The sequence below is a fragment of the Aythya ferina genome, assembly GCF_964211825.1.
Source record: "Aythya ferina genome assembly, chromosome: 6".
In the NCBI taxonomy this organism is placed as follows: domain Eukaryota; kingdom Metazoa; phylum Chordata; class Aves; order Anseriformes; family Anatidae; genus Aythya; species Aythya ferina.
The window spans coordinates 37453392-37473372 of record NC_140303.1 but is presented as its reverse complement, the minus strand read 5'-3'; the positions used below and the strand labels follow the sequence as shown (position 1 = coordinate 37473372).

Genomic DNA, 19981 nt, shown 5'->3' with positions numbered 1-19981 from the left:
TCCTCATGCCCCAGCGCAGGCAGTTCTTAGGACCCCACTGGCTCCAGTATCTGGCACATGCCCCTCAGAAATCCACACCCTGGCCTGGCACCAGTATCTGGCACCTACTTCATTCACACCAGTCCCCACCAGCAGCTGGTGCCCCGGGCTGAAAGTCTGTAGGACTCCTTCAGATCCAAATATCTACTGCCCCTCCAGCTACTGACATTGGGACCCCACTGGCTCCAGCAGCTGGCACCCATTTCACTCTCTCTCACACACACAGGTCATGCCAGGAGCTGGCACATAGTCCTTCTGCACGCATACACATGGAAGAGTGAGTTGAGAAAACATTTAATGAGAAAATATAAGAAGGTCAGACAGACAGTGATGATCAGCCACAGAGCTTGGCCAGAGAAGCATACTGGCTGGACATGTTTGACATGCGACCAGCCCTTTTTATTTATTTATTTATTTTTATTTTTTCCTCCCTAGAATTGTATGTAGCATCACAGAACATCCCAAGTTGGAACGGAACCACAAGGATCACCGCATGCATCTACCTATCTCCCCCCCCCCCCCCCCGCCCTTTTTATTTTCCTTCTGTTCTTCCTTTTCCTATATGCTCCCGTGGGTTTACAGAGCTCTGCATTTTCTTGTACCCTCCCAGGCTGGGGCCTCTTGGTTCACATCTTGTTGGCTATGGGATCCACCTAGATCTTGCTGCAAGTGGCACCTGTAGTTTGATGACCCCTCAATCAGCGTGACTTCCTTGTTTCAGCATTTTGTTTATTTCTTTTATCATAAAAAATCCCAAGACTTGGGCATCCTGCTTGAATCAACACTCCAAGATGCAATTTCTTACCTGATCAATTATTATAAATGAATAAATGACCTTTTTTTTTTTTCCTTCCCTCCTCCCCCCCCATCATTGTCTTTTAAGTTAAAAGTACTCAACCAGACAACATTATTGGAATAAATATGCCCTCATCAGACTTGGTTCCCATCAGGACCTCCCTTTCTTATTACCCCTAGTTGCATTGGAAAAGGTCCTTGACCTTGATCTTACAGGAGCAAACACTCCTTCTACATAATCTTACAAAGTATTTTATTTTATTATTTTATTATTTTTTTTTAATTGTTGGGTAAGATTTTTTTATCTAAGCTTCATTCTGAATCTTAAGGGATGAATACTCTAATTCCATCAGGGTTAAGGAAATTAAGAGAGTACTAAGAAAATGCATCTGAATTCACCACAGTATCTGTAAGAAGATTTTTTTCTCTAAACTCATGTTCTCTGGTCCTTTTAAACTACAGTTGTTACATTTAAAAAATGACATTTTGAAATCAAATCAGATTGTATGAGGTTGTCCATACAGTCATTAATTAGATCTAAAAGAAACAAACAAAAATGCCATAGTGTATTGGTTTCTGTACAGGTGGGAACACCGTATTTCATGGGATACATGCAGTGACCTAAAGTTAAGTTCTGTAGAAAAGTCCATTCACAACATTTTAGTTTTTGCCATGTGGCAGCAAGATTGATCAAGAAGTCACTTCCAGTCAATGAACAGCAAGTTTAGGTAAGTGAAAAAAGGAGCCAGATAAAACGTGCATGAAGTAGATAAGTCACTGCTATCCATGCATGGTCTGTATAAATACTAGTATTCAGAGAAGACTCAGCTGGAATCAACAAGCACATTGCATGAATCCATCTATTACTGTGACATTAAAATTATTGTTGAAACAGAGTCAGACAGCTCCTGAAATACGAAATCCAACCATGCAGATACTGAAACACATCCAACACGAGAGCTGCTGGTGCATTTGCATTCTGTCAAACGAACACCTGATGGCAGCACATTATAGCTTCACTGGTACTCACAATTTCTCAGGCTATTCAAAAATATAAGACCGTTCAGTACTATTTAAAAGCGCAAGTAGCCGAGCTAGGCTGCCTCTTCCCTGTGCCCACAGTGTTCAAGGGAAAGCCATAGGGATGCTTTGCACTCAAGTTCCCCATATGCACTGGCTCTTGCCAGGAAGATGAAACCCCTTCCCAGTCTGGGCACATTCACAGATCATGCCCAGCCTATGCGGACCCTGCTGAAGCTTTGCCCAAGAGGGGAACAGAGTAATACTGGCTTCAATGCCTTTTCCAAACATCCAAGTGACACCAGTCTCTGATGCACTGCCAGCTGCAGGGTACCCAGCTATAGAAGATTCAGCCAACTGTGGACAATGTTCTAGTTTCAAGTGAAACGGTGGTCTAGGTTACAGACTATTTTTTCAATTTACTTATTTTTCCTAGGTTCCATACTGTTTAGTGCTATATAGGTATGAAAACTTATTTCTCCAGGCAGAACACTTAATGTTTCACATTATTCTCTCACTCCCATTGGTAATGAACAGTACCCATCACATCATTGCTTCCACTTTACAGGTACCTAGACTCAGAAAATGATAGCAAATCCTTCCATAAATGGTTAATATTCACATTGCTTTCAGCAGAAATAGTGTTAAAAGCGAGTAAATGCTGACTGCTTTTGATAATCTTGCTTATGCATCCCTGTAGCATCACCACAAGGCAGGTTCCTATCCTTGACCCCTCAAGCACACACTCAGGACCTAAAATTTTCCCACTGGAAAATATATTAGTTTGTGTGGTGCCCTATGGCTGTCCCTGATGTGCATATAACATATAATATAGAGGCTAACATTAACACGTGCTCATTGCCTGCAATCAGCCTGTTAGCTGCTGTTGCTTGCTTTCTGGGACTGTAAATTCCAAAAGCTTGTTTCAGTATTAATCATACATTGGATTAATACTGAAACAGTGTCATTTAAGCTATAAGCTGCTATCATATCTATACATGCTTAGTGGATATGCGTTTACAATGGATAAGTTCTGTAACATTCACATATAGTACCTTAATTTCTTGCCACCATCTGCTATTTTAGCTTTTAGAAGATATCCTTCTTTCTCCACTACCTGCAAGAAAATAAACCAACATATCATTTATTCAGGCGAATGTATACATTTAGTCAGTACATACGTAAGAGTCTGCACCTGGCTAATCTAGTATGGGGACATTTTATCATGAATTCTTAGTTTAGTCACCTATTTTTTCTGTAGCAGTCAGTTCTTTTGAGAATATGCAAACAACATTTAAAGTCAATTAGTATGCATAATTAACCTGGAAAAAAGCCCATAATAATACTCTATTTGTTGAGTTAGCAGAAACTTATATTAATGCAAGTAAAGTTTCTAGCTATAAGTAAAAAATAAATTAATTTAAAATGTATTTTAAGTAAATTATGTCATTTCATATATTGAGTTGCAGGAGTTCATGTTTCCTTAATAGCTATGAAGGGCACGCTGCATTTTTGTAAAAACCTCTTGATCCTTATAGTCTAAAGAGAATCATGGTTAGGGGTAACCAATGTTAGAGCAACACCAAATCTGTGTATAACAGGAAAAGTCACATTGCCTTCGTAGGTGCCACATTTTGCTTTGAGTCAATACTAAATCAAGGCTCATGCAAGATGCTAGAAGGCATCGTGCTTTTAAGTGGTGCTGTCTTTCAGATGAGCTATGGTATTGAGGCTCTCACCCCTCGCAGCCCTTAAAGGTCACACTTCACTGGAGTGTGTGCGTCCGTGTGCGGGGAAAACTTGTCTTCAAGTTTCCAGCTGAACTAAATGATCTCATGCTATAATGCAGAAAACCAAATTGAGTGGTTTGTCAATTCTCGGCATACAATCTGAAACTGGAATTATAAACAAAAGAAAGCACAGCTGTGACGTGCATTTTCCAAAATACATCCAGAAAGGCAAAGCCCCTAGCTATTACCTACACAAAGCAGTATGTAATATTGGCAATCTGATATCACCTTCGTAGATCCCCTACTCTGCTGCTGCTGTTTCTGAAACCTGCCCCCTTTGCTGTGATGTCAAAACAGGATACAGACTCTGCTGATATACATGAGGCTGCAGCACCAGATTGTACGCTATCAATGTTACATTTGAGTTTTGGAATACTAGAAGTGAATCCTAGGCTTGCTCTTTGTTTTTGTTTCTCCTTTTCAATTTATGGCCCTCTAAAGTCCTGTACAGACTTTTCTTAGGCCGGCAGGAATAAGGGACGCTAGGTCAGACTCATGGTTCTGTGTGATCTGTAGAAACATTGCTTATGAAGCTGTGATATAGGATTTGGGGAGATACTATGTAAATTTGTATCAAGAAAGAAAAAAAGGGGGTCTTCAACTAGCCCCACTGACCAGGCATTAGATCATCATGTCTCAGTACCTATGGAAGTCCCAGTTGTGTCAGTAAAGGAAAAATAGAACTCATGTTTTGAAACACCTCAGTGTTTCAAAAAGCACAATCATGATTCAGGGTGGGCATGTTTTCCCTGAAACACTGCTGAGTCAGTACCTCACTGGGACATTAGTAATTCCACATCAATTTTGTCACAATATGATTTCGCAACAATTTCAATAGACTTTTTGTCACTTGCAAAGCTATTAAATGGCAATAAAATATTTTGACATGCAACGTAAGGATTCTTAAGTCAAACATACCTGTTATTTTAGTTATATGAAATAGCAAGTGTCATATGTTTAACTATTGCCATAGATTTTGTCTGTTACTTCTATGTAAAATATAATGAAATATATACTGTGTACTTATCTGTTTGTACCTTTGATGAGGTCTGTGGACAATGATTTAGGTGACATTTTCAGATGTGCACACAGGGATTAGTGTGTGCATTTTCTATAATTTGTACTTATCTCATGCAAATTCCTGTCATGCATATCATTGCCATAGAAAACCCAGGAACTATATAGGGATTATTGTGCAGAGTCGTGGCACTATTTATCTAGTGATGGATGGGTGAATTATTAGAGCTAAAATAAGACTTAATCCCCAACTCCACCTACATTTTTATTATTATTTTTTATTATTTTAAATCAAACTTACTTTACATCTTCGGAAATTTTTCTTTCCTTTCTAACCCTTCATTTTCATAGCATAAAACTGGTGTTTAGCCAGGGCCAGGGATGCCAAATAACATATGAGAAAGGTTATTCTTTTAATATTTCTATCCATCTGGAAACAGAAATTGGGAGGAGCATTGGCTAACCATTCAAGCTGTTGATTGCTTCTCTGAATCAGACCCAAAAATCTCATCCTTTCAAAGTTTACCAACACCCTTCCCAGACTGTTATTTTAACCAATCCAAAACTAAAGGCAAATGTGATTTTCAACATTGGATTTGAATTACCTCTATTCTCACATTTTGGAAAGTTAAAAATTGGATATGTTTCCAGATGAAAATGTTGCTGTTTAGTCACATTTTCCTCAAGAATATCAAATCCAGTAACAAATGTTGGGCATATAAAATATCCTGCTTTAAATTTTGTACCTCAGATCCATCCTTTGTTCTAAATTAAACAGCTCAAAACTGAAGAGCTAGAAATACAAGATATTCATGAGACCTCTCAGGTTAAACAAAGTAACTTTACATATATTGGTTTTATTGAACTAACATAGGTGCTGTCTCTAAGAAAATAAGGGTCTTAATTTTTTCTATAATGTACACAGAGTTCTCTGTAATTAGCATACAGTGGAATTATATATATGGAATATATGGAATTATAAAACAACTTTATCACTAAGACAAATAAAAAGATTTCAAGGATGGCCCCAATATTTATATAAACTCTGTTTGGGAAGCTATATTTTCCTTGTTCAACATCTGTTAATAGCCCTTTTTCTGTAGTACAGATTTTCTAGGAAATACTTCCAAGACAAGTGAGGATATACTTTCAATCCTTCTGCAAAGGGATGATATTAGATTAAAAAGAATATCAAATATATCTTAATGATATTCTTCGTTGTTTCTGTCTCAATAAATATCATCATTTGTTGTTAAGCTGTTGCCCCTCCTGCACCTTATCTACATATGGAAGGTTAAGAAAATGACCCCAAACGCCCTGCCCTGAAAGAATTAGAATAAAAATAAGGAAATGGAATATATTTATATAATTTACTATTTAGAAAAAATATTAGAGTATGTATATGTAAATATTTGAGTTTCTATTTAAGTAAAATAAAACAACACTCACATGTACTAACAGCATTAGGAACAATGTAAAAAATAGTAATTATCACTAAATCACATACAGGTTCTATAGTTTTCTTAATTAGAGGAATGGCAAGCTTATGAAACTATGTAATCCTGAAAAGTTCATATAAGTACTTTTTTGATTAACCTGTATTTGAATATTTTAATAGTATTAATAAATAAAACAGTATCCTTCTACACTATTCCCCCTAAATTCTTAGTGTCATTAATATTGTGTTAAATGTAATGCTCACTTTTATTTATAAGGTTTAATATTAGTGTTAAAAACAGCTTCATATGGACAAAGACATGCTCACATTCCTTTATACTGAGTATTAATACTGATGAAATATCAATCTACTACAACCAAGTTAACAGCAAAGTCAAGCCATACAAATTGCTTTGTATCTTCTAATTTTTTTCTTTTTATTGATTAATCAAAGTCCCTCAAATCCCTTAACATCTTGAGGCATCCAAAGACTCATGTATTTATTCTTTAGTAATGTGTGTGTAACATTTACATTAAAAACATTTAAAATAACAAGAGTGATTTATTAGTTGGATAGAGCAATTGCTTACCGTGTGGTCCTGTGTACTAATGATGTCTGCAAGTGTTAAGTTATGTTGGGAATGATTTCTTCTGTGACGATTTACCTAATAAATAAATAAATAAATAAAAATTAAGAAAGCAAGGATTTATTTTCCAAGAGGATTCAAATAGATACAGGTTAAGATGGACCAATGAATATAATTACTGGTGCATGTACTGGATGCAGTTTTGGGAAGCTGGCTTTTTTTAGTACTGCTTTTCTGTGAAAACTTTTCTGTGAAAACTTTTCTGTGTTCCCTTAAGTCCTGGAGGATATCAGAAATACACAGCAACTAAACCCTAAAGATCTAAATGGGCTTCTTTCTGATGCGACATTAGCAAATTAAGCTAAAACTTAACCAATAGATAAAAATCTTTTGAAATTAGGACTTCTTAAAAGTACATCAAGAATCTCAACACCTGTGTAAATGGTTAGATGTTTTTATACCCATTTTACAGAAAAGAGAAAGATACTTATAACTTCAATACCATCAAACAAGTTACTAAAGAAATTAGAGACAAATGCATGGATAAGCACCAAATATATCTGTTATGCTTTGATGTCTGTAAAGACTATTCCTAAACAGTCCATGACTGGGAGGCTGCAGCAATATTGGGTTCTGATTCTATAACTGTTCCCAAGGACTAAGTCCTCGATTTCCTCAAGTTCCCTCTTTCCCAAGAAAAACCTAGGTTAGTTATCTGTGATTCAACTCTACAAAATCATTAGACTCTATTATACTATTAAGATTAAATAAAAGATACATCACAAATCAAGGGTTTTGCAGAACTGAACAGCATTTTACAAATATACAGGAAAGAATACCAAAAAATATATGCATACCAAAAAGGCGGGTATATTTTTTTTTCAAAACTATTACTGTTTAAATTTGGTGTTACTCAAGAATACAATATTTTGGGGTCTAGATTCTGTAAAATTCAGTGATGCTCTCATCTTTTAACTGAGGTCAAAAAGCAAACAACAAAATATGGTTTTGACTAGTTTTCTCTGTATTCATCATAATGCATTCTCTTTTTCTCTATTAAAACAGAGTTAACTGAGAGTCATAATGTATTCTGTTTATATTTAACTGTCTGAATATAGAAAATGTTCTTAATTAATCCAGAGGGCCACGCTCAAAAAACAGTTAAACATATTATGATCCCATATTTTTTCTCTACACATTGCTTTCATGTTTATTTGTAAGCACTAACATTTTTAAGCCTTGAAATCTATATCCTAGATATTGCTCCTCTCTCCTAGTCAGAGCTAATGAGCTTAATGAATTACCAGTTCTAAATTTAATACAAACATTTCAAAGAAAGAGATAAAACATTCTTCACAATTCAAAAGTTTCTCTGACCTATTTATGAAGAATATCACTTAACAATTTCATTAAGGGCGAGTAACAGCTGGTGACATGGCTGTGTCCTAAAGTGTTTTTCTCTCTTAATATTCTGCATCTTAAGCAATCGAGCTTTCATAAGAAATACTTTAGTTAGTGGCAGTACCTCCTTTGGGGAGAAAAAAAATGTCAGACCACATTTTCTGTATTTTGCAATCTTGTTTTCAGGAGTGTCATGTTCCTGTTTTATTAGCATGTAGGGTAAACAAGAATGATTTGCTGATGCTATTGAGAGAACTTCTAAGATTACAGTCTTTCCATTTAGATTTTGGATGGAACTTAATATTAATGCAAGCAGAGGCATGTATATAAATTCAAAATAAATTAATTCAATTTATCTTTTTCTTTATCTTTACTATCCAACAACTCAAAGTCCTATGGTGCACAAGACATATAACTAAACTATTCAGGTCTAGATCATAGGAAACGTTTCTTACCCAGATCCCCCACTCTTATTATTCTTTAACATACAGCAGAGCAGATTGCCCAATGATGTTTTCTGAAATATATTCTTCACTCATCCAAATTAAATAACAAGACACACTACTACTCCACAGCATCTATTTTAACATTTAGTTGCTATCTCCAGGAATTGTACTTGTCTACTGGGGGCCCTGTGCATCTTTGTGAAGCGTACAGCACTGATCAGAGCTTTTGGTCTGGTCTTAGATTCAGCATTCAGAGCATTAGCAAAAGAAATGCTCACATTTGATACATGCTGGAAATAATACTGGAGGCCCTAAACCCATCCACAACCAAGTGAAGAAGGGAGATAGTAAAATGCACTGTTTTAGTAGCACTAGTTATTCATAGTAGTATAATAAAAAGACAATAGAAAGATTTCCAGGAAATACAAATGTAGAGAGAAAAAAAAAAAAAAAAAAAAAAAAGAGATTAAATTCCAGGTATAGATGACATTATGTGCCAACCTCTTTGGTTTGCAAAGCAGAAACTTAAAGGAAGACTTCATATGTACAATAAGAATAGGCCTCTTACCTGATCATTTAATGCGATACTTTTGAGATTTTTCTAGAGTGGGGAATATTTCCCTTACAGTACAAAAATGAAAGAAATTCCTTTGTAACCCAGGAGTAAGTAATGTAATTTCATGCAAGAAAGTCCTGAAGCTCCTACTGAAACAACCAAATGCCACAGCTACATAAGCCAATCCATACACAATCCATAAGCTATATAAGCTCTCTTGAAAAAAAAAAAAAAATATATATATATATATATATATATATATATATATGGATAAAAAGTGGAATTAATGGAAGCATCAAAGAAATTCTTACTCATTTCTACCAGCCTCTTAGTTTAGGAATGAAAGTTTTGAAAAACTGAATCAAAACAGCTTGAAAAAAATCAAAATTCTTTAATAAGATGGATTTTATAAAATTAAATCAGGCCTTACACAAATTTGTTCATAAATGTATTCACAGATACTACTGAATGAGATATCTGTATCACTTCTTTTATGCAAATAGTCAGTCCAATTTTAAAATGTTCTTAGCCAGAGAGCCTGGGTAACAGTACTCACATTTCTCCATAACTCTTCAGTTTTCCTTTATTTTTGAAAAAAAAAAAAAAAAAGTAACAATTTTCAGTGGTATATTTTTGAGTTACTCAAATATTCAAAGGAAAGCCTGGATTGATTTCATTCTTTCCTGCAGTTTTTAATAAGTAGACTATAAAGGAGATGTTTTGACAATTTTTTTCCCCTATATATCTCCATTCGATTACCCTAATAAACTGAAGCAAAACGTAAATAACAAGTGTCACAAGTCCTCTACCTCACCTCCCAGGGTATGATGAAAGGCAGAGATTTACAGGAGAAGTTCGTGAGATCCCTTTTTGGGAAAGGCAGCTTATCAGCAGTTTTCTGATTTGATGAACATTCTTCAGTCAGCAACAATGTCACCTGCAGCATTAAAAATCCACTCTGCGAGCGCTTGCAAGTCTGTGGGCAAGTCTGGTTTTGTTAAATTCAGCCTCAGCAGCCCCCCCCTTCACTTAGCTAAAGGGTATCCATCTCCTACCAGAGTTATTCCAGCATCTAAGCACTAATCCGTCATCATACTTCCTACAAATGCAAAGCCTCCATTACATATGCCTGGTATTCCAGTGAGAAGGGACAACCATCTGACAACTGCTATTTTAACATTAATGAAGTAATATACCATAACCTGATGTTCAATTTCATTTCTGTGTTCCCATTTGTTCTTTAAATTCTCCCTCTTTTTTTGGGAATTCGTCACCACTAACTCATTTCTAGTCCCTTCAAATAGTGCGGTGTTGATTTAAAGAAAGACTTAGAGGACTGATTTGGATTTTATTTCCCAGTACAAGCATATTTCTGACCTAATTCATCTAGTCACTGAGAAGCAGCATACTTCTTTCTGATTTCAACCAAACCTAACAAAACCAACTGACATTTCTCAAAAGGTCCAGGCAGACTGCTGCCATGCAATCTATAGACAGTGGATTATTTCCTGAAACATCACTCTGAGTTCACTTTTATCCCTAAATAATTAAGGTAATTGTAAGACCTTCCTAGGTGGCTTCCAAGGTTAGTGAATAAATTATTAGCCATAGATTATATACCCACAAATCAACCTGTCAACTCAGAAAACCATAGTTTTCTCAGTCACCTGGTGCAGCAGAGCTCTGCTTTGGATGAGGAACTCTGGGATGACATGTGGTTGTCTCCATTAGCTGCCCTACTTCTCCACCAAGAAGAAGGTTCTCATGGAAGTCTTTGTCAGAATTCTACCAAAAATCACCACTTTGACCTTTCTTCTTAGGGGTCTAACTATTGTTTTGTTTCATCCTACCCACACTGCAATCACCCACCATGGAGATACTTTTACAAATACCCCAAAAAAGAGAGAAAGCCCCTACTGTCAAGAACTTGCTCCTGCATGTTGCTCAGCTCTGGACTTAATCCAGCAAAGCACTCTCCAATGCACTTAAGTGTTTCTCTGGATCAGGGCCAGAACACTCAATTCTTTATAGGATCGAACTTACTGGTGGCAGCTTGAAAGTTTGCAATAAAAGTACAAACTAGTCACATAAACTTTTGTGAAAACCATTCCCTCAACAGAGAAGGAGGGGTGATACCTGATTTAGTGATGCCTGTGGTCATTTCATTCCTTGTCACTCTGATATGGCAGTGACAGCTCATAATTGTTTAGATAGAGAAACTTAAAAATCTATTATAGCATTTCTTAATAGCCCCATCTCTTGAAAGACACCTTGACTATGGCAACAGAAAGGAAAACCTTGTAACATTTCACTCACTGCTGTGCTCCAAGCGATTTGCTTTAAAGAGCCAGTCTTAAGCAGTATGGCAAGTCCATCATTATCTACAGAAATTATTTGGAAACACCTCTGATATGGTAAAGTTTCTCTTATGCTCTGAAAGGCATTGAGAAAACCCCATAAGGCTTCCCACTCAGCGGTTTCCCACTCCTTTGTCATCTCAGCAATCGACTAGAGTTTTTGGCCCATCCTAAAGAAAAGGAGGCAGTCAGGAAGCAGCAGGGACAATCCCCTTCCCACCTGGCTCTCAGTGCCTTGCAGCCACGCAGTAGTTCTGCGGAAGACTCCATTCAGACCCAGGGGAAGCTCCCCGTGTCCCAGCAGCTCCTTGCCTACAGCTGCGGCCACCGGTGCTCCTGGCTTGCTCCGGAGCCCTCCCACCACTGTCCACCAGAGGCTGACTTTAGAGCCACTATAGGAATTTTTCTTGTTACTTGTCCAAAGAGATTTCTTCAGAAGAAAAAGTAGTTGAGACTACAAGGCAGTATAACACAATGTTAGCATGCTCTGCATTTTTTTTTTTTTTCCCCCCCTGAGGCTTGCAGGGAGATAGAGGCATAAAGTGCAGTTTCAGTCCTGTCCCCACCAGCCTTCTTTCCTCTCCCTCCCCACCCCCAAGTCCCCGAAATCTCATTACTACGCAGGTGACCGAATGCTTTCCTCAGAAATAGGAACTTGCATGGATGGAGCCTTTGTGCGCTGGCTACAGACCAGATAATCTCTCTATGCATCATTTAATAAGAAAACCACTTCACAGTCCTTACAGGCTTGAGTTTGTTACGTATGACATGCTCTCAGCAGAATCTGCAGACTGAAGTCAGTGGGGAAAAAAAAAAAAAGAAAAAGAAAAAGCAGGATTGTGTTGCATTCCCTCTGCATGTCTCCCTTTGAGCACACTGCCCTCTATATTCAGTTCAGATCTCCAGAGTCCGTGAAAATAATGATAATGGTTTTGCTTCCCTTGACCTCTTGCTCTCTTATAAATCAGAATCCTATAGACCTTTCCCACAGCGTGAGGGTCCTCCTTCCTACTGCAGCCTGTGAAGGTAGGTATTTTATATCAAGGCAATTTAATCACGTGGGAGTGCTCTCTGGCTTCAGAAGTCACTGTAGACAAGCCACAGTGCTTTTCCTGGGGAAACATCTCAATTTATTCAGAGGCTTCATTCATGAAATAAGAGAAAAATCATTATTCAGATTATGGTTTAAATTTCAGCTGGTGTTAGGATGAATTTCATGATCAGAGAATAAATTATGATTTTTGATTACAAAGCATGGTCTGTTTGAAGCTATATAACCTACTTTCCCCAAATTTCTGGAGGAATATTCCAAATTTGGGACACCCCATTAGGGCTGATATTTTAACTCCAAGGGTGAGCCTGCAGGAGGCACTAGATATTTTTCTCCATTAATGGCTTGCCGTCTCCTAGGAGCAGATTTTCCCTAAAGTGGGAGCCCTTTTGTTCCTCTCTAGCTACTCAAATGGACTTTGAAATTTGTCCAATTGATCCTTGCTTTGAGGGAGTCCCAGCTGATGTCGTTGGCTTCATTTGTAGCCTTTTCAGGAGTAGGAGATCTGCCAAAATCATATCTGGAAGAGAAGACAGCTACAAAAGGTTCTTACCACCCATATAAGTTAGAGAAATCCTAAGGCTGCTCTAAACTTGACTGCAGATTGCTCAGATTCATGTACCTGGGGATCAAAGCCTGACAAAGGGACCAACAGCTGCAGTGCATCTAATCCTAAGGTTTTCCTACTGGAAATCAGACTGGAACCTGGCATCAAAGCTTCAATATGCTTTAATTGTATTAAATACAATAGTCATTGATTCAAGAAAAGAGCATTTAAAAGCAAAGCTTTTTATACATTTGCACTAGCCTTTTCTGTTACAGCCTATAATATGTAACAAATACAGCAACGTGCACACTGTGACAGCATTCATCCAGCCACACACAAAATATATATTATGAAATATATTGATAAGTTTCCTATTCATATTTTTCTATTCATAATGTAGTTGTTACTTTTGGTCCTCCATTTTATTAGAATATATTAATCTTAACTACTGCAGGTGCTTTGCTAAAATTACAGATGATAGAGGAAATAAGGAGTGAAAACAGCAGGAGCAAAAATGCAATAGACATCAGTATTTCAGTGTTCTTTGCCTCTGACATTTGCATCTGCAAAAATGTGTTCTTTGATGTTATGTCCATAAAAGGTAAAAGTCAAAGTTAATACAGGCAGAGAAAAATGATAGATTATCTTTTCACATCCCCTTTAGATCTTAGAAAAATAAAGACAGCAAATGTGGGAACTTGGCTAAGACAGCAACTGTGTCAACAACTCTGACCTGAAACTGCACCCCAGAATAGTATTCTCAGGGCAGAGGTGCAAGCAAAAAATCATTACAGCTTGCTAATGTAAGTGTGCAAAAACAACCAGAAGAATTGCTTTTACAAAATCACATCCAGCACATACATTACAAACAAAATGCACTCAAAAGCTCAGTCTCTCCTGAAAGGACCGTCTCAACAGAAAGAGCATAATTAACATTGATGTCACACTCCTGTAAGTCATCAGTTACTATATTCCATATGAATGCCTTTGTATAAAATTCTGCTAATATTCCTAGACAAATGCACAGTCCTGGCTAGTAGGCTCTACTTTAGTGCTTGTCTTTATCCTGCCTGCCTAATTCTTTCTCTCAGATTTAAACAAGCCAAAAACTCACCTTATGCTACTGCAGAAGCAATTTTTATTTTTGAAGGTTAATCCAACTCAGCAGGATTTAGGGATGGCACTTTTGCTTGGTCGTAGGCATGTTGGCTCAGGCCAGACAGCTGTTTGGACATTCTCCACTGGGAATCTTGCCCTCAACACCCACAGTTGATGCACATACATGGTCTACTGGCTGCCTACTTCCATGCCCATCTGTTCACATGGCATGGTGCCCACTCACAAGTTTGCTGGATCCTTGCCCTTAGTGTGTAGATGCCAGGCAATGATGGGCTTAGATGGGCAGCCTGCAAAATACTGAAAGTGATCATTTTTTTCCTGTAGGAAGTCCTTCCTCTGCGATAGCACTGAAGCATGGACACCACATGCTACCCTACACTTAATAACACCTGTGGACGTATATGTGCCAGAAGTAGGAAGGCTGGGGTGGGGGGAGAAATGTACTGAGGGGGAATAGGGGGGTAAAGGAAGGAAAAAAAAAAAAAAAGAATGATGCAATGAAATTGCATGGATTCCTGTCTAAGAATTGTTCTACATTGCAAATGGCAGTGAAAGGATATCTGAGTTAACTTGAAACAAACTGGTTCAAGCATCAGAGGAGCATAGCCATGGCCACAGGAGCCATAGCACAGCCCATTTTACACTGCTTCCAATACCAACTTAGTTTAAATCTACTTTGGGCACCACATGCCCCAGTAGCTATAGTACATAAACATCTGAGAAGGGTCATAATGAAAGCAGGGAAAGCTGAATCAGACCTGTCTAAAGTTGTTCATCAATGCACATTCCATATATACTCTACAATATAAAACATTCTGCAGGAGACATTGAGTTAAGATGAATAGTAAAAAAGTAATTTTAATGAAGATCCATTTTAATTTGTGTCACTGTCCTGACAAATAACTGAGTAAACCCTTCTTGATATCAAGGCACTATTTTAATAAAAATTAGTAGCAATGAAAAGTTTGCCTTTGTTTTGGGGGCAGGGGAAGGTCCAAAAGCCAACCTTCTTGGTTGTTTTAGGACAAAATAGTAATATTAAAATTAGAATATCTTTTTCTTCCCTAAGTTTGATTAACAGTAAATCAACACTTAACAATTTTATTACTTTAAATAGTAAGCTGCCTAACAAATTAATATTTTTGTTAATTGTCCTAAAGGAATACACTTTATTAACATATTACTTGAAGTTTATTTGAATAACCTTTAAGTACTTGTAAATCCCATGTAGTTTTTATAGAATATTTATACCTGCCCTTCTAGGACTGTAGGAGAGTCATCAGAAAAGTTGCATGCTATAGTTACTGGTCTTTTACTAGATAACTGAAACTTTCAAAAGGAAGAAGAACATCAAAGAGATGCAAGCAGCAAATATTTCCAATGGATCCTTCCAGGACTCCCAGTTTCTGCCAACACTGGCGAGCAAACTATCACACTTACAAACACTCATGGAAAATTAATAAAATGAGTTGCAATACCAATGAAACATATTCACAGAAATATTATAACAAGTGCTTTTTTCATTTATTATTTTTTCCCTTGTTCTCCTTCCCCCTTGCAGGGTGTACCCCAACACTGCTTTAACGATTTCAAATGCTTGCTAGCAGGCTGAAAAGAGATATAAAAGCAATGGCATGGCTGGATCTGCAGCCTGGCTTGGGGCTCTCATCTAGTCAGTAGTGGAAGCCTGTGCTGGAAGGCACATTTAGGCTGTGTCTAACTTAGTGTTTATTCTGGGGTGACTGGATTTGAGAGCGCTTTCCCTACCCTAGAGAATTGTTTGCTGCACGGAGACATCCGTCTTGTCTTTGAGCATGCTCTGCCGAATCAGTCATGTGTGACGCCTTGATCTGTTTTGGTCTGGACATATTTTCAAATTGTTGTGTCCAAGTTTCACAGGAGCAGTGCTGAAAAAGTCCTGGCTCTCAAATGAAATTAGATTTATATGGAACGCAAGCCAAAGAAGTTGCTATGAATGTCCAGTGACAAAATCAAGGAACCTGAACCAAAAAAAAATTTTTTGGTCTCACTTCCAAACGTACTTCATCTTCTTTAATCCATCCGAATGGGAGGGGAAGAAACAGTGATACTACCTCTTTTATAACTTTTGGGTTGCTAATTCCAGGCAGTATAGGAGTAAAACACTGGCTTTTACAATGGAAAAATCCATTGTTTTGGTCAGTACAGGAATTTCTGCAAAGTATATTTTTAATGTGATTGGAAGGAACATCTTCAAACACAGCTCATGACTAAAAAGCCCATAATTAGATCTTATTAAAAGCTATTCAGGGATCAAAATTAGAGGCTGTAACACACAATCACTTGGATACCTGTCAGCTTGATAACATCTAGATGGCCATCCAGTTTGCCACCTGCTCCTGCTTCCCTCTGCACTAATAACCTAAGTAAGCTTGTGAATGTTTTTCCACCTCTGTTTTCTGATATCATCAAAAACTGTAATCTCTCTTGAAAAAAAGTCAGTATTACTTATCAGCACTGTTCAGAAAACCAAAGTACCTTGCACCTGAAGAAAGAATGAAACAAAGTTTTCAAGCAGATTTTCCCAGGTGCCATTATAATCACTAACATGAAAGAAATAGAGTAATCAAAATAATAACTGATCTGTTTCAAGTAGCTTTTTAAGCAAATGGGCAATTTTACAGAGGTCAATTAGCAGGATGACTCCTTCCTATTCTATGTGACATCATCATATTTTGGTAGAAAAAAAAAGAAAAAGAAAATATCTGAAGTCTTTCTTCTTTTTCCTTTGAGATTTCTCACTTTTACTCTTAATGACAACCTTGCAGCAAACCAGGTAGAACAGCAGTGATTAGCAGTGATTGTTAATAGATTGCTAAAAGTTACTCAGCACTGGAATTCTCTACATGCAATTTACCTTCCTCTCAGGCAAAATTAATATCCTAGCTCTCTTGCCAAGAACTGCTGATGGACTAGACATACAATAATGCAAAAGTTAATTAAAAAAAAAAAATATATATATATATATATACATACACACACCCCAAAATTACAAAATGAATTCCTCAAATTTGTATTTGTATAAGTACATCTGTTGTTTTTTGGTAACCTGTTTAATAAAGTCATCCACTTGTATTTCACCAAACAAAGAACTATAATTGTAAAACACTATTGTCCACATTGCCTAAGTATTATTTTATTATTTTCCCTTCATAGGCCAAGAAACATTTCAAGTGATACTACACACTCATGCTTATTCTACAAATTGGTCCATGTAGCAAAGTTAATGTGCAAAAGAAAGAGAAAAACGCGTGTTTCTAATCTAAGCATACTGAATCTCCTGGTTTTAGTCTTGTGGCATTACACTGACAGCAAATCACATAACAGTAATACAGAAGATAAAGAAAAGAAGAAATGGAATTATCCAGTTTGAAACTTCTGAAGCGTCTAGACAGACTGGAAATTGCCCCTGATTTGATTTTCCTTATTCTGTTCTGATAGAGAAGTAACCTACCTTACACACAATAGAAAACCCTCTACAAAACCAAACAAGAATCATCTGCTACCATCCAAAAGGCAGGCAGCGTATAAAGGTATATTCTGGGAGGGCTGCCCAGAGTTGCCAGACTTATTGCAAAAGAAAAAACACCTCAACAAACCAAATGAGTCAAATGATATTAGAAACTGTGGTGGTGCATGGAAACAGAAAGTTGACTGCATATTTCAGTCCATAAATATACATACATATAAACCACCCTGTCAGTGAAGTCACTAACACACATTTCAACGAATTGAGGAATTTAACAATTGATAACTTCCCACTTATCTTTGCAAAATGTAAGAACATACTGCAACTCTCATTTCATTTTGGGGAGGGGTTCCAGCTTCCAGAGATTACATTTTTATTGCCTTTTTGTGCTACATTAAAGAATCCTTTCGTATCCAGCATTGTCCCTGCATGTAGGTAAAAAGGAAGTCAATTTGATTTTTAATTTCTTTCAGGTAAATTAAACAGCCTGTAGGTTCTTCATTGGTAATTTATTTATTATTTTTTCCCAACTTCCAATACCCCTATTTTGCCTCTTCCTTGCAGTCTCCATTATTCTAGTACGAGTATTCTAGATTCCTTTTCATCAGCATGGTTAACAGAAATGAACATTTGCTGTCACCAATCTTTATCACACAGAGAGGTCAATGTCTTTCACGGAAACACCCATAGAAGCTACATTTTGCAGTAAAACCTCATACATGTATTACGGTTCCTTGTTCTAGAAACAGGATGGCCTATGTTTCCCATATATACTTATGTTTGGATAAATTAAAATGCACTTTCAGCCATTAAACAATCCAGATACTCTCCACGAGTGCCTTTACCCAGCCCTATTTGCCAGTCCATCAATCTTTGCTTTATTTTAAAATTTTATTAGAACTGTTCTATTTACTTCCATACCATAGATAAAAAGAGTGATTAGTGTCAGGCTTAGTACCAGTCCCTTGAGATCAACTCTAAAAATCCACCCAGTTGATGATGATTCTCCAGGGACTACTTTCTGAAACGTGTAAATTAATCAGTTCTTAATCCATTTAACGTGTGCTTCACTGATACAGCACATAGCTAATATTTAATCAGAATGTCATGTACTATTAAGTCAAATGACTTACAAACTTTCAGTATACTTCATAAATATGGTTGCCATTTTTGATGAGACTTGTAACAAAAAATAATGCCCCTATTTTTGTTTGATTTTTTTCATTGAAATATGGCGAATGACATTAAGTATATTCCTAACTTAATTTCTTTTTATTTAAACCCTGCAACAGTTTTCGCATTAATCTGGTACTGTATAAGGCTAACCTGCCCACATTTTCTGTCATTACACTTTTTTTTTTTTTTTTAAAGTATTAGAACAATAAACAAACTCTTTTTGAACCTCTCATAATATCCATGACAATTCAATATTTATTTAAGATTGAAATCAACAGGCAAAGATCACCTCAGAAAACTCTTTCAGGCTCTAGCATGATATTTAAGTTTCCTAAAGTTTTGCTATATTCTGCTAATTTTTTCTAACAATAGCATCACTGCTTGATGTCACCCAATATATTTTAAGTCATTAATATCTCAGAAAGCTCATAATCTGTTTCTTGTAACTGAATTGCTATTCAAAACAAACAAATATATATTGACTGTTCCTGTCTTTGCTGCATCACTATTAATAGCTGCATCGTCATTATAGCATGCCTGTAACGGTCCTGTCATTAAGAACTTAAAATTAGACATAAAAGCAAATTTCTAGAAATTATTGCACTCCTAAGAGGTCAGAACTAGAATTTGGAAAATTCCAGGACATAAGAAAGGCATCAGTTTGGTCCAGCAGTTGTGGGATTCCCTTCTGTGATAAAATATCCAGGGTGAAGATTTTCTATTCTGTTTAGCATTTGGCTGCTTTTCACTGTGTAAAGAGCCTGTCTCTTTCTCTAGCAGGTGCCAGTACAAAAAATGCTCAATTTATCAATATATCTCAGTGTTATTACCTAGACTCGGTGACTATAGATTTATAAAACAGTGAATGCACATCATAGTGTTTTAAAGAACAAACAGAACTACCTGGAATGTAAAATTTCCACATGCTGAAATAATGAAATTGATTTTGCAGTGCTCTGCATTTTATGTAATTGTCTCTTTATCTGCAAGGAAAGTTGCCAAATCAAAAATGAAATAATTTAAGTCTCATATATACAGGTGCACATACTTTCAGAAAGGCAGAAGCAAGCTGGCACTCTGTCTCATGCCAATTTTTAAAATATCTGCTTATATCTTCTTGCAATTTTAAGTACGT

General features: G+C 36.7%; 1 protein-coding gene across 4 annotated transcripts in view; it reads right to left on the bottom strand.

The window, feature by feature from the left end:
- Positions 1–19981, bottom strand: part of ARHGAP15 (Rho GTPase activating protein 15) — a 333280-nt gene that overhangs the window by 278248 nt on the left and 35051 nt on the right. For all 4 annotated transcript variants that reach the window (XM_084523841.1, XM_084523843.1, XM_084523842.1 and 1 more), the window contains 2 exons: positions 6689–6763; positions 2910–2971 (listed from right to left, as the gene is read on the bottom strand). In XM_084523841.1, the coding sequence (XP_084379967.1) occupies positions 2910–2971; positions 6689–6763 (137 nt within the window). The remainder of the gene's footprint in view (positions 1–2909; positions 2972–6688; positions 6764–19981) is intronic.